This window comes from Coregonus lavaretus (assembly GCF_964263955.1).
Source record: "Coregonus lavaretus genome assembly, chromosome: 7".
Taxonomy (NCBI): Eukaryota; Metazoa; Chordata; class Actinopteri; order Salmoniformes; family Salmonidae; genus Coregonus; species Coregonus lavaretus.
The window spans coordinates 3697505-3721267 of record NC_139994.1 but is presented as its reverse complement, the minus strand read 5'-3'; the positions used below and the strand labels follow the sequence as shown (position 1 = coordinate 3721267).

The 23763-nt window shown below is 46.3% G+C and overlaps 1 protein-coding gene across 1 annotated transcript in view; it reads right to left on the bottom strand.

Moving 5' to 3' along the window:
- The window catches only part of epb41a (erythrocyte membrane protein band 4.1a), a gene marked incomplete at both ends in the record, with an annotated part of 87011 nt that overhangs the window by 42115 nt on the left and 21133 nt on the right, over positions 1 to 23763 (bottom strand). The window contains 5 exons of the mRNA XM_084165475.1: positions 3118 to 3297; positions 14039 to 14101; positions 15207 to 15253; positions 16870 to 16954; positions 18834 to 19090. Of these exons, the coding sequence (XP_084021601.1) occupies positions 3118 to 3297; positions 14039 to 14101; positions 15207 to 15253; positions 16870 to 16954; positions 18834 to 19090 (632 nt within the window). The remainder of the gene's footprint in view (positions 1 to 3117; positions 3298 to 14038; positions 14102 to 15206; positions 15254 to 16869; positions 16955 to 18833; positions 19091 to 23763) is intronic.

Below are 23763 nucleotides of genomic sequence, written 5' to 3'. Positions count from 1 at the left end.
GTAATCTGACTGCCATTCTCTAGAAACTGGACATTGACTTGTCAAAAACTGAAACTGAGATGATTGCATCCTCTAGATTAGCGACTGGACATTGACTCGTGTCAAAAACAACAACTGAATAATGACATGAGAAAAGACCACAGGAAACCCTACTGAGACTAATGACTCTGTGCAATCCAAAGTAACACGCTGACCACACCGCTCGCGCCGCGTGCTCGAAACGTTGCTAAATAAATGTACACATACATGTGATTCAATCACTGCACCCACACTGCTCGTGCGCGTCAACGAGCGTCTGTGTAGCCAGGCGCTAAAATAGAACTCGGTTCTATTTGTGACGCTTGACGCGCTGCAAGTCCCGCCTCTCCCATCTCCTCATTGGTTTTTAGGAGCATATACCCACGTGGGTGATTGAAAGATGAACTGAGGTCCACACTCCAGTCCAGTTGGTGATTGGGATTTTTCAGTAGACTATATTTAAATCTCTTCAGACTCAGTAGACTATAAGATAAACATAGTTAATCACAACATGACGAACACGGAGCCAGGGTTAAACATGGGAACATCTCTGTTGCCAGGCAAGAACTGAATTGGTTCCTCTCACTGGTGTAGTCATGGCCCTGCCTGGTGTCTGTGTGTGGGTAATAGGACTGTTTCTTCTTTTTTCATCTGACCTGTCTTCGGGTCGAATTCCTCGCTCCTCCCTAATCCACGGCTGTCCTGCCTTATCAGTGACTGAAACCAGACTGTTGCCCTTTGCCTCTCTCCTCAGGTATAGTCCTGGAACGGAGCCAGGGTCGAACACTTCAGACTAAACATGGTTGATCACAGCATGAGGGGCGTTTACACTGGGTGGTACAGAGGGAGGAGGCTTGTATATGTTTGAGAGATTGATTATGGACCTGCCATGTTTTAAGCCATGTTTAAGTATCGATTGATAGGTTTGGGAATTAATTAGGGGGTCAGAACGGAGCCAGGAAAGGGCTCTGTTATTTTTGCATGACAGGGCTTGGTCCAACCACTATTGTTTCCAGACACGGAACTATATTGATTGTAATAAAGTCTATCTTAATTCTACAAAAACTCTGAAAGTACTTTGTGTTTGACTGAGGACAAAGACAATTTTCTACAACATTGGTGGTGGTAATGCACCTTAAAGTTGGTTGCCAACCACCATATAAAGTCCAAAGAAGAAGAAGCCCGAAGGAGGAGAGATTACTAGAAACTAACTCCGTTTACCTTTTTATCTGTGGATTAATTGTCGGAGTAGAGGACCTTGTGCATTTCAGGTAAAATAACAACCCAATGTTTATATCCCAGGACAAATTAGCTAGCAACAGCAAGCTAGCTAGCTAAATTGCCATAAATGTTTAATGCTTTTCGCGCGTGCTGTCTGGTCAGCATGTAACAACTAGAAAACAACAAAGCAAGAAAACTTGCTCAAAGAAAGTCAAAACACATCTTCAATTGAAAATGAAAGCACATAAACAGAACATTCCTATCGGTAAAATTGTGCCAGCAAATACAAAAAGCCAGTCAAAAGTAAAAAAATTGTTTTCAAACATCCTGTTGTTGTCAGGAATCCTGTTGGTGCTTTGAGTGGGACTAGAGAGAATAAAGGCCTCTCTGTCTCTCTGAGTACCATGTGCTGCTATGGCTGTCTCTGTCTCTCTGAGTACCATGGGCTGCTATGGCTGTCTCTGTCTCTCTGAGTACCATGGGCTGCTATGGCTGTCTCTGTCTCTCTGAGTACCATGGGCTGCTATGGCTGTCTCTGTCTCTCTGAGTACCATGGGCTGCTATGGCTGTCTCTGTCTCTCTGAGTACCATGTGCTGCTATGGCTGTCTCTGTCTCTCTGAGTACCATGGGCTGCTATGGCTGTCTCTGTCTCTCTGAGTACCATGTGCTGCTATGGCTGTCGCTGTCTCTCTGAGTACCATGTGCTGCTATGGCTGTCTCTGTCTCTCTGAGTACCATGGGCTGCTATGGCTGTCTCTGTCTCTCTGAGTACCATGGGCTGCTATGGCTGTCTCTGTCTCTCTGAGTACCATGTGCTGCTATGGCTGTCTCTGTCTCTCTGAGTACCATGTGCTGCTATGGCTGTCTCTGTCTCTCTGAGTACCATGGGCTGCTATGGCTGTCTCTGTCTCTCTGAGTAACATGGGCTGCTATGGCTGTCTCTGTCTCTCTGAGTACCATGGGCTGCTATGGCTGTCTGTCTCTCTGAGTACCATGGGCTGCTATGGCTGTTTCTGTCTCTCTGAGTACCATGGGCTGCTATGGCTGTCTCTGTCTCTCTGAGTACCATGTGCTGCTATGGCTGTCTCTGTCTCTCTGAGTACCATGGGCTGCTATGGCTGTCTCTGTCTCTCTGAGTACCATGGGCTGCTATGGCTGTCTCTGTCTCTCTGAGTACCATGGGCTGCTATGGCTGTCTCTGTCTCTCTGAGTACCATGTGCTACTATGGCTGTCTCTGTCTCTCTGAGTACCATGGGCTGCTATGGCTGTCTCTGTCTCTCTGAGTACCATGTGCTGCTATGGCTGTCTCTGTCTCTCTGAGTACCATGGGCTGCTATGGCTGTCTCTGTCTCTCTGAGTACCATGTGCTGCTATGGCTGTCTCTGTCTCTCTGAGTACCATGGGCTGCTATGGCTGTCTCTGTCTCTCTGAGTACCATGGGCTGCTATGGCTGTCTCTGTCTCTCTGAGTACCATGTGCTGCTATGGCTGTCTCTGTCTCTCTGAGTACCATGTGCTGCTATGGCTGTCTCTGTCTCTCTGAGTACCATGGGCTGCTATGGCTGTCTCTGTCTCTCTGAGTAACATGGGCTGCTATGGCTGTCTCTGTCTCTCTGAGTACCATGGGCTGCTATGGCTGTCTCTGTCTCTCTGAGTACCATGGGCTGCTATGGCTGTCTCTGTCTCTCTGTTCTGTACCAAGACTGGTTGTTCTGTTGACTCCATATACATATAATAATCTCTAGAAGGGGCTTAGAGCCTCTAACCCTGGCAATTTGACTGGTAAACTCATTGGCACACTCGCCAGTTCACCCATTATGGCATCATTGACTTGAATGGGGAGGCCCGTTCTATTCGTTCTGTTGGTGTTGACTCACCCCGTCAGTGCCTGGCTGCAGCTGTCCGTTGATGCTGGCCGTGCGGAAGGGTGAGTGTGTGGACAGGCGCTTGTCCCACTCACTCTGCTGCGGCTCCGGAACAGACTCCATGAAGCTTCTCTTCAGCTCACTGATACTGGTGTGGTGACGCATGATCTCTGTCTGGGTCTTATCCAGGTCCTGGGAGGAGGGAGAGGAGTGGAGAGAGACAGAGAGGGGGGGAAGGAGAGTAGGAGGGGTGGAGAGAGGGTGGAGGGACAGGGGAGGGAGGGCGAGACAGAGGGGGATGGGGTGAGAAAGAAAGAGAGAGAGAGAGAGGGGGGAGGTGGAGGGGGAGGGGGGTGGCGGGGAGAGGGGAGAGGGGAGAGAAAGAGAGAGCAAAGGGGGGGGGGGGGGGGGGGGGGGGGACCAAAGGGAAATAGAACGATTGGGAGAGCGGGGAAGATAAAGAGAGAGAGGGGGCAGAGGAGAAGTGCATGATAGATAAAGAGAGAGGGGGGGCAGAGGAGAAGTGCATGATAGATAAAGAGAGAGAGGGGGGGATAGTTTAAGGGTAAGGAAGAAAGAGACAGCAAGGAAGGGCAAAAGGGTGAAGCCCTCAGATTGGGAGGGGGTAGGGAGAAAGTATGTCATTATTTGGGGTAGTGACTGGTAATGACACACTTACAAGTTTAGCAGAGTGCAACATGATTGATGATTTGCTTATCATATCAAACAAAATGCAGTTGGAACAGGCCTTGTCCCTCACAAAGAGGACAACCAACATGACATGAACAGACTCTAACAGGCCTTAGTCCATCCAGACCACATGATGTTCTATAGACAAACAACAGACTGTCCTGTGTTCTCTCCACTCTGTTCCCTCCTCTGCAGATAGAACTTTAGACGATCCATCTCCGTCTAGTGTCCGTGCCGATCCATATTCATGGTGCAGAAGGTGATTTTGAGTAATTGGCCATTACCAATCTATCACACGTTGGGATCGTGATCAGAGAGATAAAAGACAACACCCATTAGACTACAGTCTCCTGGCTAATAACTATTCATAAACCACGTCTGTTCTGAACAGGAGTTTTAATTTGATAATTATTTTGTTGCTGAGAACTTTCCTGCACAGCAGGAAATTAAAACGTGTAGTCTATTCGAGGTTTAAAAAGCTGTCTAAAGTTTGTCATTTCCGCGTAAAAAATGTCGGACCTGATTCGCAGTAAAACGTTTTTTTGATCAACCCCTACAAATAATATCCATTAAATATAATTCACGTAATATAATTCACATATCCTATTGCTGAAGGATTATTTTCCTGCTGTAGCAAACGGGCTCAAATTAAGATCCTACATCTGTATATAGAGCACTGCTTTAGACCAGGGCCCATAGGGAGCCCCATAGGGATCTGGTCAAAAGAAGTGCACTATATAGGGAATAAGGTGCCATTTGGGACGGAGCCAGAGAGTAGAGAGGAGCTCTGAGAGGTAAACCATGGGGATAACATTGTCTTGCTTCACTACAGAGCACCGGTGTGGCTCCCTGCCAGTGAATGCTGGTGAAATGGTCCCATGGTACCTGAAGCCTAAAATGTTTTATCTGTCTGACAAAATCTGGTCTACATAAATGTAAGCTGTTGGTTTTGGCAGCTGGTGCTGCAGAGATCTGAGGCCAGGTTGGTCCCCCAATGTGTTTTTTTGCTTTGTTTTTACTTTGACCCCTTTTTCTCCCCAATTTCGTGATATCCAATTGGTAGTTACAGTCTTGTCTCAGCGCTGCAACTCCCCTACGGACTCGCGAGAGGCGAAGGTCGAGAGTCATGCATCCTCCGAAACACGACCCTGCCAAGCCGCACTGCTTCTTGACACACTGCTCACTTAACCCGCACCAATGTGTCAGAGGAAACACAGTCCGACTGACGACCGAAGTCAGCTTGCAGGTGCCCGGCCCGCCACAAGGAGTCACTAGAGCACGATGAGACAAGGAAATCCCGTCCGGCCAAACCCTCCCCTAACCCAGACGACGCTGGGTCAATTGTGCGCTGCATGCCTCAAACCCAACCCCCCTATGCTCCAACAGAGCCCCACCCCAATACCAGACTTAAAGCAGGTATGATATAAAATGAGTAATATAATCAAATAGTAAAATATATATATATATATTATAAAACAAAAAGTAAAAAAAAGTTAAAATAGTGATAGAAATTCTAATTTGGGTTGGTTTATGGAGCTGTGAAATTAGCAGGGTCCATTTCTTCTACAAAGGTTAGGAAAGGTTGCCAGATATTATAAAATGTAATTGCAGATCCCCTAACGGAGTAGCGTATTTTCTCTAGCTTGAGATGTTGCATAACTTCCTTTATCCAATGGCTAAAAGTAGGAGGAAACCGATCGAGCAGGAGGAAAAATAAATGGTTTATTCGGCCAATAGAGCGGTATCGCAGCAATGCGTAAAACAACTACAGTGCGGTATAACGGCGCACTGGAGAAAAACAAAACACACGGGTGAAATCCCGGCGATACAATACATACAGCTCCACCGAGCTATCGACACCTCCACATTAAATAATCCCACACAAAGACATGGGGGGCAGAGGGAATACTTCTACAGGGACTGATGAGGGGATATGAACCAGGTGTGTGTAAAACAAGACAAAACCAATGGAATGATGAGATGAGTGGCTAGTACGCCGGTGACGACGAACGCCGAAGCCTGCCCGAACAAGGAGAGGAGTGTCACGGTTTCGGCCGAGGCTGCTCCTCCTCCTTGTTCGGGCAGGCTTCGGCGGTCGTCGTCCCCGGAGTACTAGCTGCCACCGTTCGATGTTTCATGTTTGTTTGGTTTTGTCTGTTTGTACACCTGTCCCTTGTTAGTGTTTGATTTTGTTTCCTATTTAGTTATCGTGTGTTGGGTCAGGTGTTATGTGTGATTGTTATGTCAGCTGTTGCTGTTGATGGTTTTTTCTCTCTCGTATTGTTTGTTGTCGAGAGTCCGCACTGCGTGCGCCTTTTCTTGTTTTTACGCACTGTTGTGTGTGTGCGTAATTTGTTCTTGCCTCCCGGTTGGGTTGGCTATTCACCTGTTTGGAGTTCTATTTTGGATTACTAAAGTCTGTTGACGAACACCCTTGTTCCTGCGCTTGATTCCCTGCACCACATCCACACTCAGCGTTCTGACAAGGAGGCAGCTTCGAAGGGGCCTCCTGGGGCCTCCTGTGGTGCCAATCCGAATAATGAAATAATAATAATAATAATAATAATAATAATAAATAAAGGCAGAAGGTTTTATAGGTCTCTCCAGTATCTTAGAAAACGTCTCAAAAATGTATATCCAGAAATCTGTCAATTTCGGGCATGTCAAAAACAGGTGCAATACAGTAGCAGGAGCCTGCTTACATCGGTCAATTTCTGGTCTAATTTTGGATAATTTTGCCTTTGACCAATGCAGCCGATGAACTATTTTAAATTGTATTTTTATTTATTTATTAAAAGACCAGTTTACGGGGTCAGACATATATAATAGCATGTCATCCACATAGAGTGAGAATTTATGCTCTAAGCCCCCTCTTCCAATACCTTTGTTAGTGGAGTTATTACGTATTGCTATGGCTAAAGGCTCGATTGCGATGGCAAACAGCTGAGGGGATAGAGGACAACCCTGTCTTGTCCCACGTTGAAGTTGGAGATAGGATGAAAGGTTATTATTTGTGCGCACCTCAGCCATAGGGGAGGAGTAAAGGACTTTGATCCAGGACATAAAAGTGGGACCAAATCCAAATAGTTTGAGAGTATAAAGAAGATAATCCCGCTCCACCCGATCAAACGCCTTCTCAGCATCAAGTGATAACAATTACTCTGAAGTGTCAGATGAAGAGGGATTATAAAGTATATTGTAAAGATGTCTGATGTTGAAAAAATAATTACGATTTTTTATTAAACCAGTTTGATCTGTAGAGATAATGGGAAGGACTCAAAACGGCAGGCAAGCATCTTAGAAAGTATCTTTACATCGCAATTCAGTAAAGAAATGGGCCTAAATGAACCAAGAGGGTGTTTTACCCTTTTCAGAATAAGTGAAATACATGATTGTGTCGTTGTTGAGGGTAAAGAGTTTGAGGAGAATGATTTCTCAAATACGGAAAGCAAGAGAGGAGAAAGTTGATCTGATCATTTTTTTTTAAAGAATTTGATCAGAAATCCGTCGGGTCAAGGGGATTTACCACACTGAATAGATTTAATTGCCAACACAATCTCTTCCACAGAGAACTGTTCTTCCAATTCCAGCGGACTCCGAAGTGTATAATTGTGAGTAAAAGTTATGATAGCATGAATTTATCTCTAAATAATCAATTCATTTGTGTCACACCCTGGCTCTGGGACTCTATATGTTGAGCCAGGGTGTGTTCATTCTATGTGTTGTATTTCTTTGTTGGGAGTTCTAGTTTGTTTATTTCTATGTTGGCCTGAGTGACTCCCAATCAGAGGCAACGAGTGTCAGCTGTGGCTGGTTGTCTCTGATTGGGAGCCATATTTAAACTGTCGGTTTTCCCTTAGTGTTTGTGGGATCTTGTTCCAGTTGGTTGTGTTTAGACTTAGGACGGCACGGTATCGTTTGTTGTTTTGTTATTCGTGTGTGCACTTTAATTAAATAAAGTATGTTCGCTCAACACGCTGCGCCTTGGTCTACTCGATACGACGATCGTGACAATTTGTTAGCTCGTCAGTTATCTCAGGGATGGTTTGATTGGTTCTCTGATGCAGCTGGTGTGCTAGCATGTTCCCATTTTACTTCTCTCCATGTTCATCATTTTAGTATAGAGATTTACTAATTAGATTTTCAGCTTGTCGAGTTGAAAGAAGATCAAACTCTGTCTGAATTGTCAAATGTTGTTGTAGTAAATCTGCGGATGAAGACTGTGAATATGCTATATCCATATCCAAAATCCAAGATTTTATTTGTAAGTTCCCCTAGGCGTTGAATATTGCATTTCCTTAATCTTGCGCCGTACGAAATAATTTGGTCCCTTAGATAAGCCTTCATTGTTTCCCATACTGTTGTAGGAGACATTCCAGGGGCTTGAATTAGCTCAATTTGAGATGATATAAAAGCAACTTTTGGTAGCACTAGTGCGTTAAGCCGCCAAGGGCGATAATTAGGCTGTGTATTTGGTATAAGTAGTTTCATAGTAAGGGGAGAATGATCCGAAATGACTATAGCTTGGTAATCACACTCCGTGATAAGTGGCAGAAATCTATTGTCTAGGAAAAAGTAGTCTATACGTGAGGTCTTATGAACTGGCGAGAAAAAATAATACTCCCTAGCTGTGGGATTGCGGAAACGCAACGCATCAGATATGCCATACAGTGGGGGAAAAAAGTATTTAGTCAGCCACCAATTGTGCAAGTTCTCCCACTTAAAAAGATGAGAGAGGCCTGTAATTTTCATCATATGTACACGTCAACTATGACAGACAAAATTAGGAAAAATAATCCAGAAATTGACATTGTAGGATTTTTTATGAATTTATTTGCAAATTATGGTGGAAAATAAGTATTTGGTCAATAACAAAAGTTTCTCAATACTTTGTTATATACCCTTTGTTGGCAATGACACAGGTCAAACGTTTTCTGTAAGTCTTCACAAGGTTTTCACACACTGTTGCTGGTATTTTGGCCCATTCCTCCATGCAGATCTCCTCTAGAGCAGTGATGTTTTGGGGCTGTCGCTGGGCAACACGGACTTTCAACTCCCTCCAAAGATTTTCTATGGGGTTGAGATCTGGAGACTGGCTAGGCCACTCCAGGACCTTGAAATGCTTCTTACGAAGCCACTCCTTCGTTGCCCGGGCGGTGTGTTTGGGATCATTGTCATGCTGAAAGACCCAGCCACGTTTCATCTTCAATGCCCTTGCTGATGGAAGGAGGTTTTCACTCAAAATCTCATGATACATGGCCCCATTCATTCTTTCCTTTACACGGATCAGTCGTCCTGGTCCCTTTGCAGAAAAACAGCCCCAAAGCATGATGTTTCCACCCCCATGCTTCACAGTAGGTATGGTGTTCTTTGGATGCAACTCAGCATTCTTTGTCCTCCAAACACGACAAGTTGGGTTTTTACCAAAAAGTTCTATTTTGATTCCATCTGACCATATGACATTCTCCCAATCCTCTTCTGGATCATCCAAATGCACTCTAGCAAACTTCAGACGGGCCTGGACATGTACTGGCTTAAGCAGGGGGACACGTCTGGCACTGCAGGATTTGAGTCCCTGGCGGCGTAGTGTGTTACTGATGGTAGGCTTTGTTACTTTGGTCCCAGCTCTCTGCAGGTCATTCACTAGGTCCCCCCGTGTGGTTCTGGGATTTTTGCTCACCGTTCTTGTGATCATTTTGACCCCACGGGGTGAGATCTTGCGTGGAGCCCCAGATTGAGGGAGATTATCAGTGGTCTTGTATGTCTTCCATTTCCTAATAATTGCTCCCACAGTTGATTTCTTCAAACCAAGCTGCTTACCTATTGCAGATACAGTCTTCCCAGCCTGGTGCAGGTCTACAATTTTGTTTCTGGTGTCATTTGACAGCTCTTTGGTCTTGGCCATAGTGGAGTTTGGAGTGTGACTGTTTGAGGTTGTGGACAGGTGTGTTTTATACTGATAACAAGTTCAAACAGGTGCCATTAATACAGGTAACGAGTGGAGGACAGAGGAGCCTCTTAAAGAAGAAGTTACAGGTCTGTGAGAGCCAGAAATCCTGCATGTTTGTAGGTGACCAAATACTTATTTTCCAACATAATTTGCAAATAAATTAATTAAAAATCCTACAATGTGATTTTCTGGAGAAAAAAAATCTCAATTTGTCTGTCATAGTTGACGTGTACCTATGATGAAAATTACAGGCCTCTCTCATCTTTTTAAGTGGGAGAACTTGCACAATTGGTGGCTGACTAAATACTTTTTTCCCCCACTGTATGTCTTAAGAAATAGCTGAATTGCGAATACTGTCTTTGATGAAGAGGATACCCTAGGAGAGCTGGTGATTTAAATGAGAAAGAACCCTTTTACGTTTCACTGGGTGATTTAAAGATTTAGCATTCCAGCCAGCTGTCCCTCTCATGATATTAGGCCTAGCCATGTAAAGTCAGGTGGGAAAAGGATAGATGCCAGATTACAATAACAACTGAACCATTAAACATTTTTCCAAAAAGAGCAAATAAAAACCCCAAAAGTTGAAAAAAACCCAAAAAAAACCATAAACAAACAATACTCTGAAGTCTGGTATGAAAGTCCACCCTGGTCAACTAACAGAATAAGGTAACCGCTAATCCTTGTAGTGGGGAACACTAAACCTAACGAGTACAGAGCACTGCTGAAATAGTGAAGGACTTAAAACAAGTTGCGCATATCAAATAAATAAGAAATACTTAATTTACAAACCAAAACGAGGCTGTTTTAAAATATATATATTTTTAAATAAATCACATCTTACAGCAATACCAGGCAGCAGCAATGTCTTTAAAGAAATGACATAGCCTAATAATAGAAATGAGCAGCTTCATGATAATGAAATAAAACGTTAAAACAAAAGGAGAACTGACTCACCAGAACTAAAGGCACTAAAGTTACCTAATAATAACAACATCAACTTATGCAAACGCTATAGAGTATCCAAAACAGAGAGACTGAGTCTGCAGTGCTAGACACATTCGTCCATTACCCTAGCGATTAGTGCTTTTTGAGGTCAGTTCGGTTTCAGTTTGATTATAAAAAAATAACGGTTTTCGATTTCAAAGATTTTTTTTAGACATTAAATGCACTCTGCATTATGTGGGTTGAATGCTGTAACAACACAGAATAAAACAATTAATAAAAGTCCCATGATGGTAGTGACTGTCCAAAATTATTTTGATAGCAAGCCCTGATCCCAATGACTCGACTGCCCCCACATAAAGAAAAAGAGAACTGCTCTTTTTCAGGGACTCACAAGACTAATTAGAATTTACCGATGCAGCAGGAAAATCCTCTGCGAAAAAAGAGTGATCAAGTTAAGATCCAACTTCTGTATATAATGTATTATAAACTGGGTGGTTCGAGCCCTGAATGCTGATTGGCTGACAGCCGTGGTATATCAGACCGTATACCACGGGTATGACAAAACATTTATTTGTACTGCTCTAATTACGTTGGTAACCCGTTTACAATAGCAATAAGTCTCCTTGGGGGTTTGTGGTACATGGCCAATATACCACGGCTAAGGGCTGTATCCAGGCACTCCTCGTTGCGTTGTGCGTAAGAACAGCCCTTAGTCATGGTACATTGGCCATATACCACAGCCCCTTGGGCTGTATTGTTTAATTATATACACATTGATCATCTGTGCCAAATGGAGAGAGAGACAGATTTACCCTTTGACCCTAGGTGACCATGTGACCATTTCACTGGTGGTAGTATGGTATGCTGGTGTGCAGGAGGGGTGAGTGTGAGTAAGAGTCCTCTTATGCACACAACATGGGAGTTCACACACACACACACATACACAGAAGATGCACGCATCTACACACACACACAATCACAGAAGATGCACGTACACACACACACACACACACACACACAGGCTCTCCCAGCAATGTGCCTGAGGATACTTAGTCCTGAGCAGTTATTCAGCAGTAGTCCAGCCGACAGTTATTATTGTGATGATAATCATGAATCAAAGACATGGCAACGTCCCAACTGGCAGTTCTCTATAGCAGTGATGTTCAACTCTGACCCTACGAGGTCCGGAGCCTGCTGCTTTTCTGTTCAACTCTGACCCTACGAGGACCGGAGCCTGCTGCTTTTCTGTTCAACTCTGACCCTACGAGGACCGGAGCCTGCTGCTTTTCTGTTCAACTCTGACCCTACGAGGACCGGAGCCTGCTGCTTTTCTGTTCAACTCTGACCCTACGAGGACCGGAGCCTGCTGCTTTTCTGTTCAACTCTGACCCTACGAGGTCCGGAGTCTGCTGCTTTTCTGTTAAACTCTGACCCTACGAGGTCCGGAGCCTGCTGCTTTTCTGTTCAACTCTGACCCTACGAGGTCCGGAGCCTGCTGCTTTTCTGTTCAACTCTGACCCTACGAGGTCCAGAGCCTGCTGCTTTTCTGTTCAACTCTGACCCTACGAGGTCCGGAGCCTGCTGCTTTTCTGTTCAACTCTGACCCTACGAGGTCCGGAGCCTGCTGCTTTTCTGTTCTACCTGTTTAATTACACCACCTGGTGTCACAGGTCTAATTCAGTCTCTGATTAGAGGGGAACGACAAAACAATGAAATGGAACTGGCGTCAATGTCCAGATTTGAGTTTGAAGGCTCTATATAGTGCACTACTTTTGACCACAGCCTTATGGGCCCTGATCAAAAGTAGTGCACTATTGTAGGGAATAGGGTGCCATTTGGGACACAGCCAAGGTCAAAGGTCAACAGAGATAAGGGTTGGAGAGAGTCACATGGTTATAGTTAGATACAGGAACAGCACCATGAGTGAGAGTGAGAGAGGCATCCTATTCCTTATACAGTGCACTACTTTTGACCAGGTAACCACAGGTCTCTGGTTAAAAGTTGTGAACTATGTAGGGAATGGGGTGCCATTTGGGACGCTGTCTGAGAGAGGTACAGTACAGTACATTGAAGGTTATGTTAAGGAGGTCCAGGTCTCACAATGAGAATGACAACAGAGGGCAGCATCATTAACTTGTCAATAACATCACTGAGAATGAAAATATATGACTGGGAATGTCTATCAATCAAAGCTGGGTTAATTTTCCTGGAAATTGGCCTCTGTCACTAATGCAGGCTGGGGAAGAATAGCCTAACTCATCCAACATCATTCCTATTGGAACATTTCTCTTTTAGGAGGATACTTATGGTCGTTACAGAAACCCTACATTTGATGACCATTGCAGACGACAATAACATTTGGAAAAAGCATCCAAAGCTGCAAGCAATTATCGACTAAAAGGTGCAACAACAAAACATAATTTGACAAGCAGGCTGAAATCAAAGGGGGATAGAGCAGGCTGGGCATACGGTGGCCACTGACATCCTTTTGGATCTCATTTCTTCAGTCTCAAAGGCCAAACTGCCTATAGCTTTAAGATAATACTGGACTATGATAGTGATAAAGGAAACCCTCCCAATCATATATCAAACAGCTGTAGATGAGAAACAAATGACCCACTGGGCACAAACTGGTTGAATCAACGTTGTTTCCACGTCATTTCAATGACATTTCAATGAAATGACGTGGAACCAATGTGGAATAGACGTTGAATTGATGCCTGTGCCCAGCAGGGAAGATCAAAGTAAAAGTGAGTACTTGCATTGGACGGAAAGAGGAAAAGAGTGCATGCCAAGCCGTTAGGGTTCAGCTGAAAACAGGGTGGGTGTAGAAACGAAAGAGAGAATAGAGCAGAGGAGTCAAGACAAACAGAAAAAAGAAAACAGGCAAGTGAACACAACTCCCATGCAGAGAGAGAGAGAGAGAGAGAGAGAGAGAGAGAGAGAGAGAGAGAGAGAGACAGAGAGAGAGAGAGAGAGAGAGAGAGAGAGAGAGACAGAGAGAGAGAGAGAGAGAGAGAGAGAGAGAGAGAGAGAGAGAGAGAGAGAGAGAGAGAGAGAGAGAGAGAGAGAGAGAGAGCGAGAGAGAGAGACAGAGAGAGAGAGAGAGAGAGAGAGAGAGAGAGAGAGAGAGAGAGAGAGAGAGAGAGAGAGAGAGAGAGAGACAGAGAGGGAGAGAGAGAGAGAGAGGACACAGAGACACAGAGAGAGAGAGAGAGACAGAGAGGGAGAGAGAGAGAGAGAGCGAGAGAGAGAGAGACACAGAGACACAGAGACAGAGAGAGAGAGAGCATGCAGCAACAAACAGTCAAAGAGCAAAAAGGTCTTATTCTAGAGTGGGATACAAACCTCCAACATTAAATTGCTATGCCTGATATAAATAGTTTCATCCTCATGTTTCTTAGCTCTTTTCTGTGAAAAACGAAGAAGAAGAAAACAGGAACAAGTGGTCTCCTTCATTCTCGTTTTTTTTTTTTTTTTACTTTTCCTGTTTGACCTGCAAGCATCCGGTGCCTTTGCTCCTCACGGTGGGAGAAGTGGGAGATGGATCAAATCATAGATGCTATAGGAAGTGCAGCGAAGCAGTGTGCAGGGTGAGTGCAAAGGTCCAGGGGTGATGATGGTCACCAGCGGAGACCGCGCGGGTCGTACACAGTTACCAAAACCTGGTGGTTTCTGTATTTCAGGACTAGCTGTGAGAGAACCACATGTTGACAGATAAATCCACCATATACATACAGTACAGGCTGCGGCTGAGTAGTAGTAGTAGTCATGCATTATCGTCGTGCATTATCATTTTTTATGCATTACCAAAAGCATCATTCACTGCCTTATTTGATTGACTCTTAACTGAGGTGGCAGACAAGTGCAGCTGAGGGCCTTTCCTCATTATACTGTCTAGAGCACAGGCTTGGTCAATCCAGATTCGTTCACTTACAGGCACCTCATTCATTTGGTTTATCCCTCTAGTCCTATTTGGTGAAGACAGTAAAGCTTTACGTATTGCCTCTGCAAGGCTGATACGGTTGGATAAGTAGCCTCCACATATTTGTTTCAAAACAAATGGTAGAAACTAGAGAGAAAAAAAAACGGATTTTCTTTCTCCGTAACTGTCCAAATAAGTATTTTGATCATTGTGAACAGATGAAGTCGTTAAGAAGGGAACTCCGCAGCCAAACAGCTCTGTCTTGTATAATGACACTGTACAGTAGATATACAAGGATGGAAGACAGAGAAATAAAACGGACCAAAAATAAACATTACGAACAAACAAAAAATGGTGTATTTTTACCCCTTTTGCAATATAAATAGTTTAAAATATAGGGAGAGATGCGAGGATGAGGATGGTGACTCATGCAAAACACTGAGGCTGTGTCCCAAATGGCACCCTATTCCCTATGGGTCCGGTCAAAAGTAGTGCACTAGATAGGGAATGGGGCTCTGGTCTAAAGTAGTGCACTATATAGGGAATAGGGTGCCATTCGGAACACAAGCTAACTGTAGACAGATATCTAACCTTCCTCACTCGCACCATCTCCGTGCTGGTTCTCTCCCGGGCGAATGCTGCTGATCCCCCAGAGGAGTGAAGAGAGATCCCCCAGAGGAGGGAAGAGAGATCCCCCAGAGGAGGGAAGAGAGATCCCCCAGAGGAGAGAAGAGAGATCCCCCAGAGGAGGGAAGAGAGATCCCCCAGAGGAGGGAAGAGAGATCCCCCAGAGGAGGGAAGAGAGATCCCCCAGAGGAGAGAAGAGAGATCCCCCAGAGGAGGGAAGAGAGATCCCCCAGAGGAGAGAAGAGAGATCCCCCAGAGGAGGGAAGAGAGATCCCCCAGAGGAGGGAAGAGAGATCCCCCAGAGGGAAGAGAGATCCCCCAGAGGAGGGAAGAGAGATCCCCCAGAGGAGGGAAGAGAGATCCCCCAGAGGAGGGAAGAGAGATCCCCCAGAGGGAAGAGAGATCCCCCAGAGGAGGGAAGAGAGATCCCCCAGAGGAGGGAAGAGAGATCCCCCAGAGGAGGGAAGAGAGATCCCCCAGAGGGAAGAGAGATCCCCCAGAGGAGGGAAGAGAGATCCCCCAGAGGAGGGAAGAGAGATCCCCCAGAGGAGAGAAGAGAGATCCCCCAGAGGAGGGAAGAGAGATCCCCCAGAGGAGGGAAGAGAGATCCCCAGAGGAGGGAAGAGAGATCCCCCAGAGGAGAGAAGAGAGATCCCCCAGAGGAGAGAAGAGAGATCCCCCAGAGGAGGGAAGAGAGATCCCCCAGAGGAGAGAAGAGAGATCCCCCAGAGGAGGGAAGAGAGATCCCCCAGAGGAGAGAAGAGAGATCCCCCAGAGGAGAGAAGAGAGATCCCCAGAGGAGGGAAGAGAGATCCCCCAGAGGAGGGAAGAGAGATCCCCAGAGGAGAGAAGAGAGATCCCCCAGAGGAGGGAAGAGAGATCCCCCAGAGGAGAGAAGAGAGATCCCCCAGAGGAGGGAAGAGAGATCCCCAGAGGAGGGAAGAGAGATCCCCAGAGGAGAGAAGAGAGATCCCCAGAGGAGAGAAGAGAGATCCCCCAGAGGAGGGAAGAGAGATCCCCCAGAGGAGGGAAGAGAGATCCCCCAGAGGAGAGAAGAGAGATCCCCGAGAGGAGAGAAGAGAGATCCCCAGAGGAGAGAAGAGAGAGGCAGGTACAGTAACGTTAGAGCCCCATGGGTCTGTTTCTTCATATCAATATTTAGTCCGACACCCATCTGGTAGAACATGTTTTAGACGTACACACATATGTTAATATGGTGAAACGTGCATCTCATGTTGTGGATCCACCCCCCCCCCCCCCACCCACGCATCAATGTTTTATTTGTTTAGTCTGACACACACACACAGAAACGTCATGCGTCTCATGTTTGAACCCACTCCACGTATCAACAGTTTAGTCTGACAGACATACAGTAGTCTCTGCACAGCTGCTGTGAGTCTGGCAAGCGAGACTAAACATACAGTAGTAATACCTGTGTCTAACGTATATTTTAGTCAGACACACACAAACAGTTAAGATGTTAAAATCCCACGCATCTGTATTTTAGACAGACAGACAGTAGTAAAGCCTCTTCGTATTATAACCCTCCCCATGCATATAACAGTCAGACTCATACAGTTAATTCATGCGTCTCATGCTGTGCTAGCTGGGCGTTGCTAAAGGCCACAAACCTGGCTCTTTCTCTCTCTCCCTGTCCCGTTGGTGGTGGTGACTGCAGGGGCATGATGTCTGCTTCTCCTGGCTCCCTCCCTCTGTAGTGGTGGCAATATCACACAGACAGCTCAGAGCTCACACACTACAGCGGGCTGCCAACAGGGCGGCGCTGCTACCCTCTGACTGGAGCACGGGCTATAGGTATACCCAAATTATAAACTCAGCAAAAAAAAGAAACGTCCTCTCACTGTCAACTACTTAACACGTGTAAATATTTGTATGAACATAACAAGATTCAACAACTGACACATAAACTGAACAAGTTCCACAGACATGTGACGAACAGAAATTGAATAATGTGTCCCTGAACAAAGGGGGGGGGGGGGGGGGTCAAAAGTGACAGTCAGTATCTGGTGTGGCCACCAGCTGCATTAAGTACTGCAGTGCATCTCCTCCTCATGGACTGCACCAGATTTGCAAGTTCTTGCTGTAAGATGTTACCCCACTCTTCCACCAAGGCACCTGCAAGTTCCCGGACATTTCTACGGGGAATGGCCCTAGCCCTCACCCTCCGATCCAACAGGTCCCAGACGTGCTCAATGGGATTGAGATCCGGGCTCTTCGGTGGCCATGGCTGAACACTGACATTCCTGTCATTCCTGAAATCACGCACAGAACGAGCAGTATGGCTGGTGGCATTGTCATGCTGGAGGGTCATGTCAGGATGAGCCTGCAGGAAGGGTACCTCATGAGGGAGGAGGATGTCTTCCCTGTAATGCACAGCGTTGAGATTGCCTGCAATGACAACAAGCTCAGTCCGATGATGCTGTGACACACCGCCCCAGACCATGACGGACCCTCCACCTCCAAATCGATCCCGCTCCAGAGTACAGGCCTCGGTGTAACGCTCATTCCTTCGACGTTAAACGCGAATCTGACCATCACCCCTGGTGAGACAAAACCGCGTCTCGTCAGTGAAGAACACTTTTTGCCAGTCCTGTCTGGTCCAGCGACGGTGGGTTTGTGCCCATAGGCGACGTTGTTGCCGGTGATGTCTGGTGAGGACCTGCCTTACAACAGGCCTACAAGCCCTCAGTCCAGCCTCTCTCAGCCTATTGCGTACAGTCTGAGCACTGATGGAGCGATTGTGCGTTCCTGGTGTAACTTGGGCAGTTGTTGTTGCCATCCTGTACCTGTCCCGCAGGTGTGATGTTCGGATGTACCGATCCTGTGCAGGTGTTGTTACACGTGGTCTGCCACTGCGAGGACGATCAGCTGTCCGTCCTGTCTCCCTGTATCTCTGTCTTAGGCGTCTCACAGTACGGACATTGCAATATATTGCCCTGGCCACATCTGCTGTCCTCATGCCTCCTTGCAGCATGCCTAAGGCACGTTCACGCAGATGAGCAGGGACCCTGGGCATCTTTCTTTTGGTGTTTTTCAGAGTCAGTAGAAAGGCGTCTTTAGTGTCCTAAGTTTTCATAACTGTGACCTTAATTGCCTACCGTCTGTATGCTGTTAGTGTCTTAACGACCGTTCCACAGGTGCATGTCCATTAATTGTTTATGGTTCATTGAACAAGCATGGGAAACAGTGTTTAAACCCTTTTACAATGAAGATCTGTGAAGTTATTTGGATTTTTACGAATTATCTTTGAAAACAGGGTCCTGAAAAAGGGACGTGTCTTTTTTTGCTGAGTTTACATGTCTATGGATATGCCTCGCGTTAATAAAGCTACTGTATAAACCTCTGTCAAATAGTGACACTCTATAAAGCCTATATAAATGAGTGAACTGCTCTCTTGCATTTCAATTTGTTGCTAGCCATTTTGTTATGCTCGTGTAGTGTCATCCTCGTGTAATCAACCTGGTTCAATGAGTGTCCAATTAAATACTGTACAATGTGCTCCGTAGTAACCACCAAGTATCCCTGTTACATCCCAAGATGCAGTGTGTTCTGATTCTGTGAGTGTTATACCTTGAACTCCGGGGTGGACTGTGGTCTGGAACTCTGTGTCTTGGAGACCTCTGTCACCTTGCTCTCCACCTTGCTCTCCTCCTTGGCCTTCCTCTCTGCTGAGCGGGACTGGCGGCCCGCGGGGGTGGAGGCTTCTCGCCGCTCACCGCAGGGCAGGGCCGAGGTCACAGGAGACGGGGCTGCATCCCCGGGAGAGACGGGGGACATGATGGGAGCGCTGACCGGACGAGTGCTCTTGTCTGGAGTGGACACCATGGCTGTAGGGGGACGGGAGGAGTGGAAGGAAGGAGAGAGGAGAGGAGAGGAGAGGAGAGGAGAGGAGAGGAGAGGAGAGGAGAGGAGAGGAGAGGAGAGGAGAGGAGAGGAGAGGAGAGGAGAGGAGAGGAGAGGAGAGGAGAGGAGAGGAGAGGAGAGGAGAGGAGAGGAGAGGAGAGGAGAGGAGAGGAGAGGAGGACTTAGCTAGCGCCTCTTAGCATCAGGTCTCCTGCATATTCACATTCAACATAATGACTCACACTCAACATAATGACTCACACTCAACATAATGACTCACACTCAACATAATGACTCACACACAACATAATGACTCACACACAACATAACGACTCACACACAACATAATAACTCACACACAACATAATGACTCACACACAACATAATGACTCACACTCAACATAATGACTCACACACAACATAATGACTCACACACAACATAATGACTCACACTCAACATAATGACTCACACTCAACATAATGACTCACACTCAACATAATGACTCACACTCAACATAATGACTCAAACTCAACATAATAAAATACTCACACTCACACACCTCATTAAACATGTACAAATTGCCCCATACATACGGCACCTTATTGAAGACAGTTACTCGTGCAACCACCAGGGTGCAGCGCAATTACATAGACTTGAGGCTGTACCTGTGGGGATGGGAGTTGGGACTGGGATAGGCTCTGGAGGATGTGAAGGATCCAACAACACAAACCAGTCATCCTTCACTGGCACTGAAGAGAACCGATCAGAGACAGAATCCTATGGCCTGAGACTGGTGGCATGTGACCACACAAAGTGCCATACCTCTTTCTGTAGAAGTAACATTCTTCTTTATAAGCTGCTGCAAAGCCAAGTGAGAACACAATGGGGCCAGAACAAGAGATCCATAGCTGAGCAAAGTACCTCAGAGGAAGAAGCAGACAATATCAAGCTGTGGTTATTATAAGAGAAGTGTGGGGGAAGATGTCACGATATCCTCACAGTGAGACGTTTCTGCTTGTGAAAGTTAAGACCATTATAATTTATAAAAGTTAGGACCATTCTTCTTCTGCTGTAGCGTCATAGAGTTATTTTAAGCCTCTGCCATTTACCGCACGGAACAGTGGGTGTGATGGGACCGACGGGATCCCATAGGAAGTCATATTGATTTTTATTTAGCTCACACACAGGCTCAGCGGCTGCCGGTGGCTAATAACGTAACATTGTCCTCAGGAACCAAAGCAAAGCCACATATCCCAGCAGACATTTCGAGTTGAAAACACAACACAGCAGCTTGTTAAGTGTGGCGTTGTCTCTTGAAAAACAAGGTCAGTTCCTGGGTGAGTAAGCAACAGGGCGGAAGGCTCTCCTTCAAGCTACTCTTCCTGTGTGTGCTTGGGGCTTTCTCAGGAACCAAAGCAAAGCCACATATTCCAGCAGACATTTCAAGCAGCTTGCCGTGGTCAAGTGGGTCACGGTCCATCAGCACAAACCATCAGTCATGGTCCTTCCAGCCGCCTCATCCTCTCCCCCCAGGATGGTGGCTCTCACCCTGGCCTGGAAGGCCTCCTGCTCCACCTCCTGCCTCCTCATCCTCTCCCCCCAGGATGGTGGCTCTCTCCCTGGCCTGGAAGGCCTCCTGCTCCACCTCCTGCATTTTCGTCTGGATCTCCTCATCCAGCAAGGCCAGCCTCCGGGTGTCCAGGGACAGGGCTGTCTGCTGGGCCTACTCCCTCTCCTTCAGACTAGGGCCCAGGGACCTCCACTGCAGCTGCAGCCGAGCTACACTCTGGTCCACCAGCCACAGCTCTGTCAAGGTCTGGAGCAGGAATTTGGGGAAACTTTTACAACCCTATTCCAGCTTCATCAGCATTTTCCACCCTGTTCCAACCTCCACCACTATCAGACACCCAATCACCTTCCTCCTCGGCTTAAAGATTAAACTGTTATACTAAGAGAGGTGAATGAAACTGTGGTTATATTGTTGCTGAGTGATGAACTGTGGTTCTATTGTTGCTGAGTGATGAACTGTGGTTCTATTGTTGCTGAGTGATGAACTGTGGTTCTATTGTTGCTGAGTGATGAACTGTGGTTCTATTGTTGCTGAGTGATGAACTGTGGTTATATTGTTGCTGAGTGATGAACTGTGGTTCTATTGTTGCTGAGTGATGAACTGTGGTTCTATTGTTGCTGAGTGATGAACTGTGGTTCTATTGTTGCTGAGTGATGAACTGTGGTTCTATTGTTGCTGAATGATGAACTGTGGTTCTATTGTTGCTGAATGATGAACTGTGGTTCTATTGTTGCTGAGTGATGAACTGTGGTTCTATTGTTGCTGAATGATGAACTGTGGTTCTATTGTTGCTGAGTGATGAACTGTGGTTCTATTGTCGCTGAGTGATGAACTGTGGTTCTATTGTTGCTGAATGATGAACTGTGGTTCTATTGTTGCTGAGTGATGAACTGTGGTTCTATTGTTGCTGAATGATGAACTGTGGTTCTATTGTTGCTGAGTGATGAACTGTGGTTCTATTGTTGCTGAATGATGAACTGTGGTTCTATTGTTGCTGAGTGATGAACTGTGGTTCTATTGTTGCTGAATGATGAACTGTGGTTCTATTGTTGCTGAGTGATGAACTGTGGTTCTATTGTTGCTGAGTGATGAACTGTGGTTCTATTGTTGCTGAGTGATGAACTGTGGTTCTATTGTTGCTGAGTGATGAACTGTGGTTCTATTGTTGTTGAGTGATGAACTGTGGTTCTATTGTTGCTGAGTGATGAACTGTGGTTCTATTGTTGCTGAATGATGAATGGAAGTGTAAGGCTCTTTAGAGTGGATCCACTCAAGCTTGTCTGAGTCACGTAGCTCATCATTCCCCTGAGTCTCTTACTGTGAGGGTCCAGCTGGATGAACCAGACATCCTCCTCTACCTGAGACCTCCTGCCCCCACCACCTCCACCTTCACCTCACCTTCACCTCAACCTCTACCTTCACCTCCACCTACACGTACACCTCTATCTCTACCTTCACCTCCACCTTCACATTCACCTCAGCAGGAACATCAACAGCTGCTGGAGGTATTGAGAGCAATCATCATTACAGTAAAAAGTTTGTGATTAAAGATAAGAAAGATGATAGGACGTGTACTCCGAGCATGCGACGACCAACTGGGAAGTGTCTTCATTGACATTTTCAACCAGTTCCTGACTGAGTCTGTAATACCAACATGTTTCAAGCAGACCACCATAGTCCCTGTGCCCAAGAACACTAAGGTAACCTGCCTAAATGACTACCGACCCGTAGCACTCACATCTGTGGACATTGTGGACTACAGGAAAAAGAAGAGGACCGAGCACGCCCCCATTCTCATCGACGGGGCTGTAGTGGAGCAGGTTGAGAGCTTCAAGTTCCTTGGTGTCCACATCACCAACAAACTATCATGGTCCAAACACACCAAGACAGTTGTGAAGAGGGACGACAAAGCCTATTCCCCCTCAGGAGACTGAAAAGGTTTGGCATGGGTCCTCAGATCCTCAAAAGGTTATACAGCTGCACTATCGAGAGCATCCTGACTGGTTGCATCACTGCCTGGTATGGCAACTGCTCGGCCTCTGACCGCAAGGCACTACAGAGGGTAGTGTGTACGGCCCAGTACATCACTGGGGCCAAGCTTCCTGCCATCCAAGACCTTTATACCAGGCGGTGTCAGAGGAAGGCCCTAAAAATTGTCAAAGACTCCAGCCACCCTTGTCATAGACTGTTCTCTCTGCTACCACACGGCAAGCGGTACCGGAGCGCCAAGTCTAGGTCCAAAAGGCTTCATAACAGCTTCTACCCCCAAGCCATGAGACCCCTGAACAGCTAATCAAATGGCTACCCGAACTATTTGCATTCAGAGACAGCAGCTGAGGCCACGAGCAGATACAAATACAGGACTGTGTATTGCAAACATGTGGGCTGTACAGTACTTTAACAAATAGCAAGTCACTGCACTGTACTGTGGCACAGCGACCAGCAGATGGCAACATTGAGCTGAGAGCCGAAAGCAGAGAGAGCAAGTTTGACTTGTAATTCCAAATGTCCTGAAATTCACAGTTCAGATGCAGATCAGGAGAATAGATAAACTAGCTCCTCTAGTCCTCAGATCAGGAGAATAGCTAAACAAGCTCCTCCAGTCCCCTTCCTCCATCTGCAGAAAAAAACCTCCTCCAGAGAACACATGTTCAGAACAGCATCATTCTAGTGCACATCACTGAGATGCTGACAAATACTGCAGCCAGACTTGCAACTAACAGAGAAGGAGGTTTGAATAGGCTTTAATTCCCGAGAACGTGTGAGCAGTAGGCTACTGAGAGCCAAGTCCACAGAATGCATGTTCATGACAGCATGCTTCTACAAAAGACTGCAAAACTTGCCTACTAACAGAAAAGGAGGTTTCTTCCAATAGGTTTCAACACTGAGCATGGTAGCTACAGGCAGCCAGGTTATACACCCTTCCTATAACTGAAGTGTCTCATGTGCAATGGGGGAGATCATACGGGTCATTTCCCTGGAAGCCACACAGAGACAGACACACCACCCTCGGGTTCCAGATGTGGCTCTTTTGCTCACTGGGCCGGTTGGCCACCACACTGTGTTCAGCTCACTGGGCCGGTTGG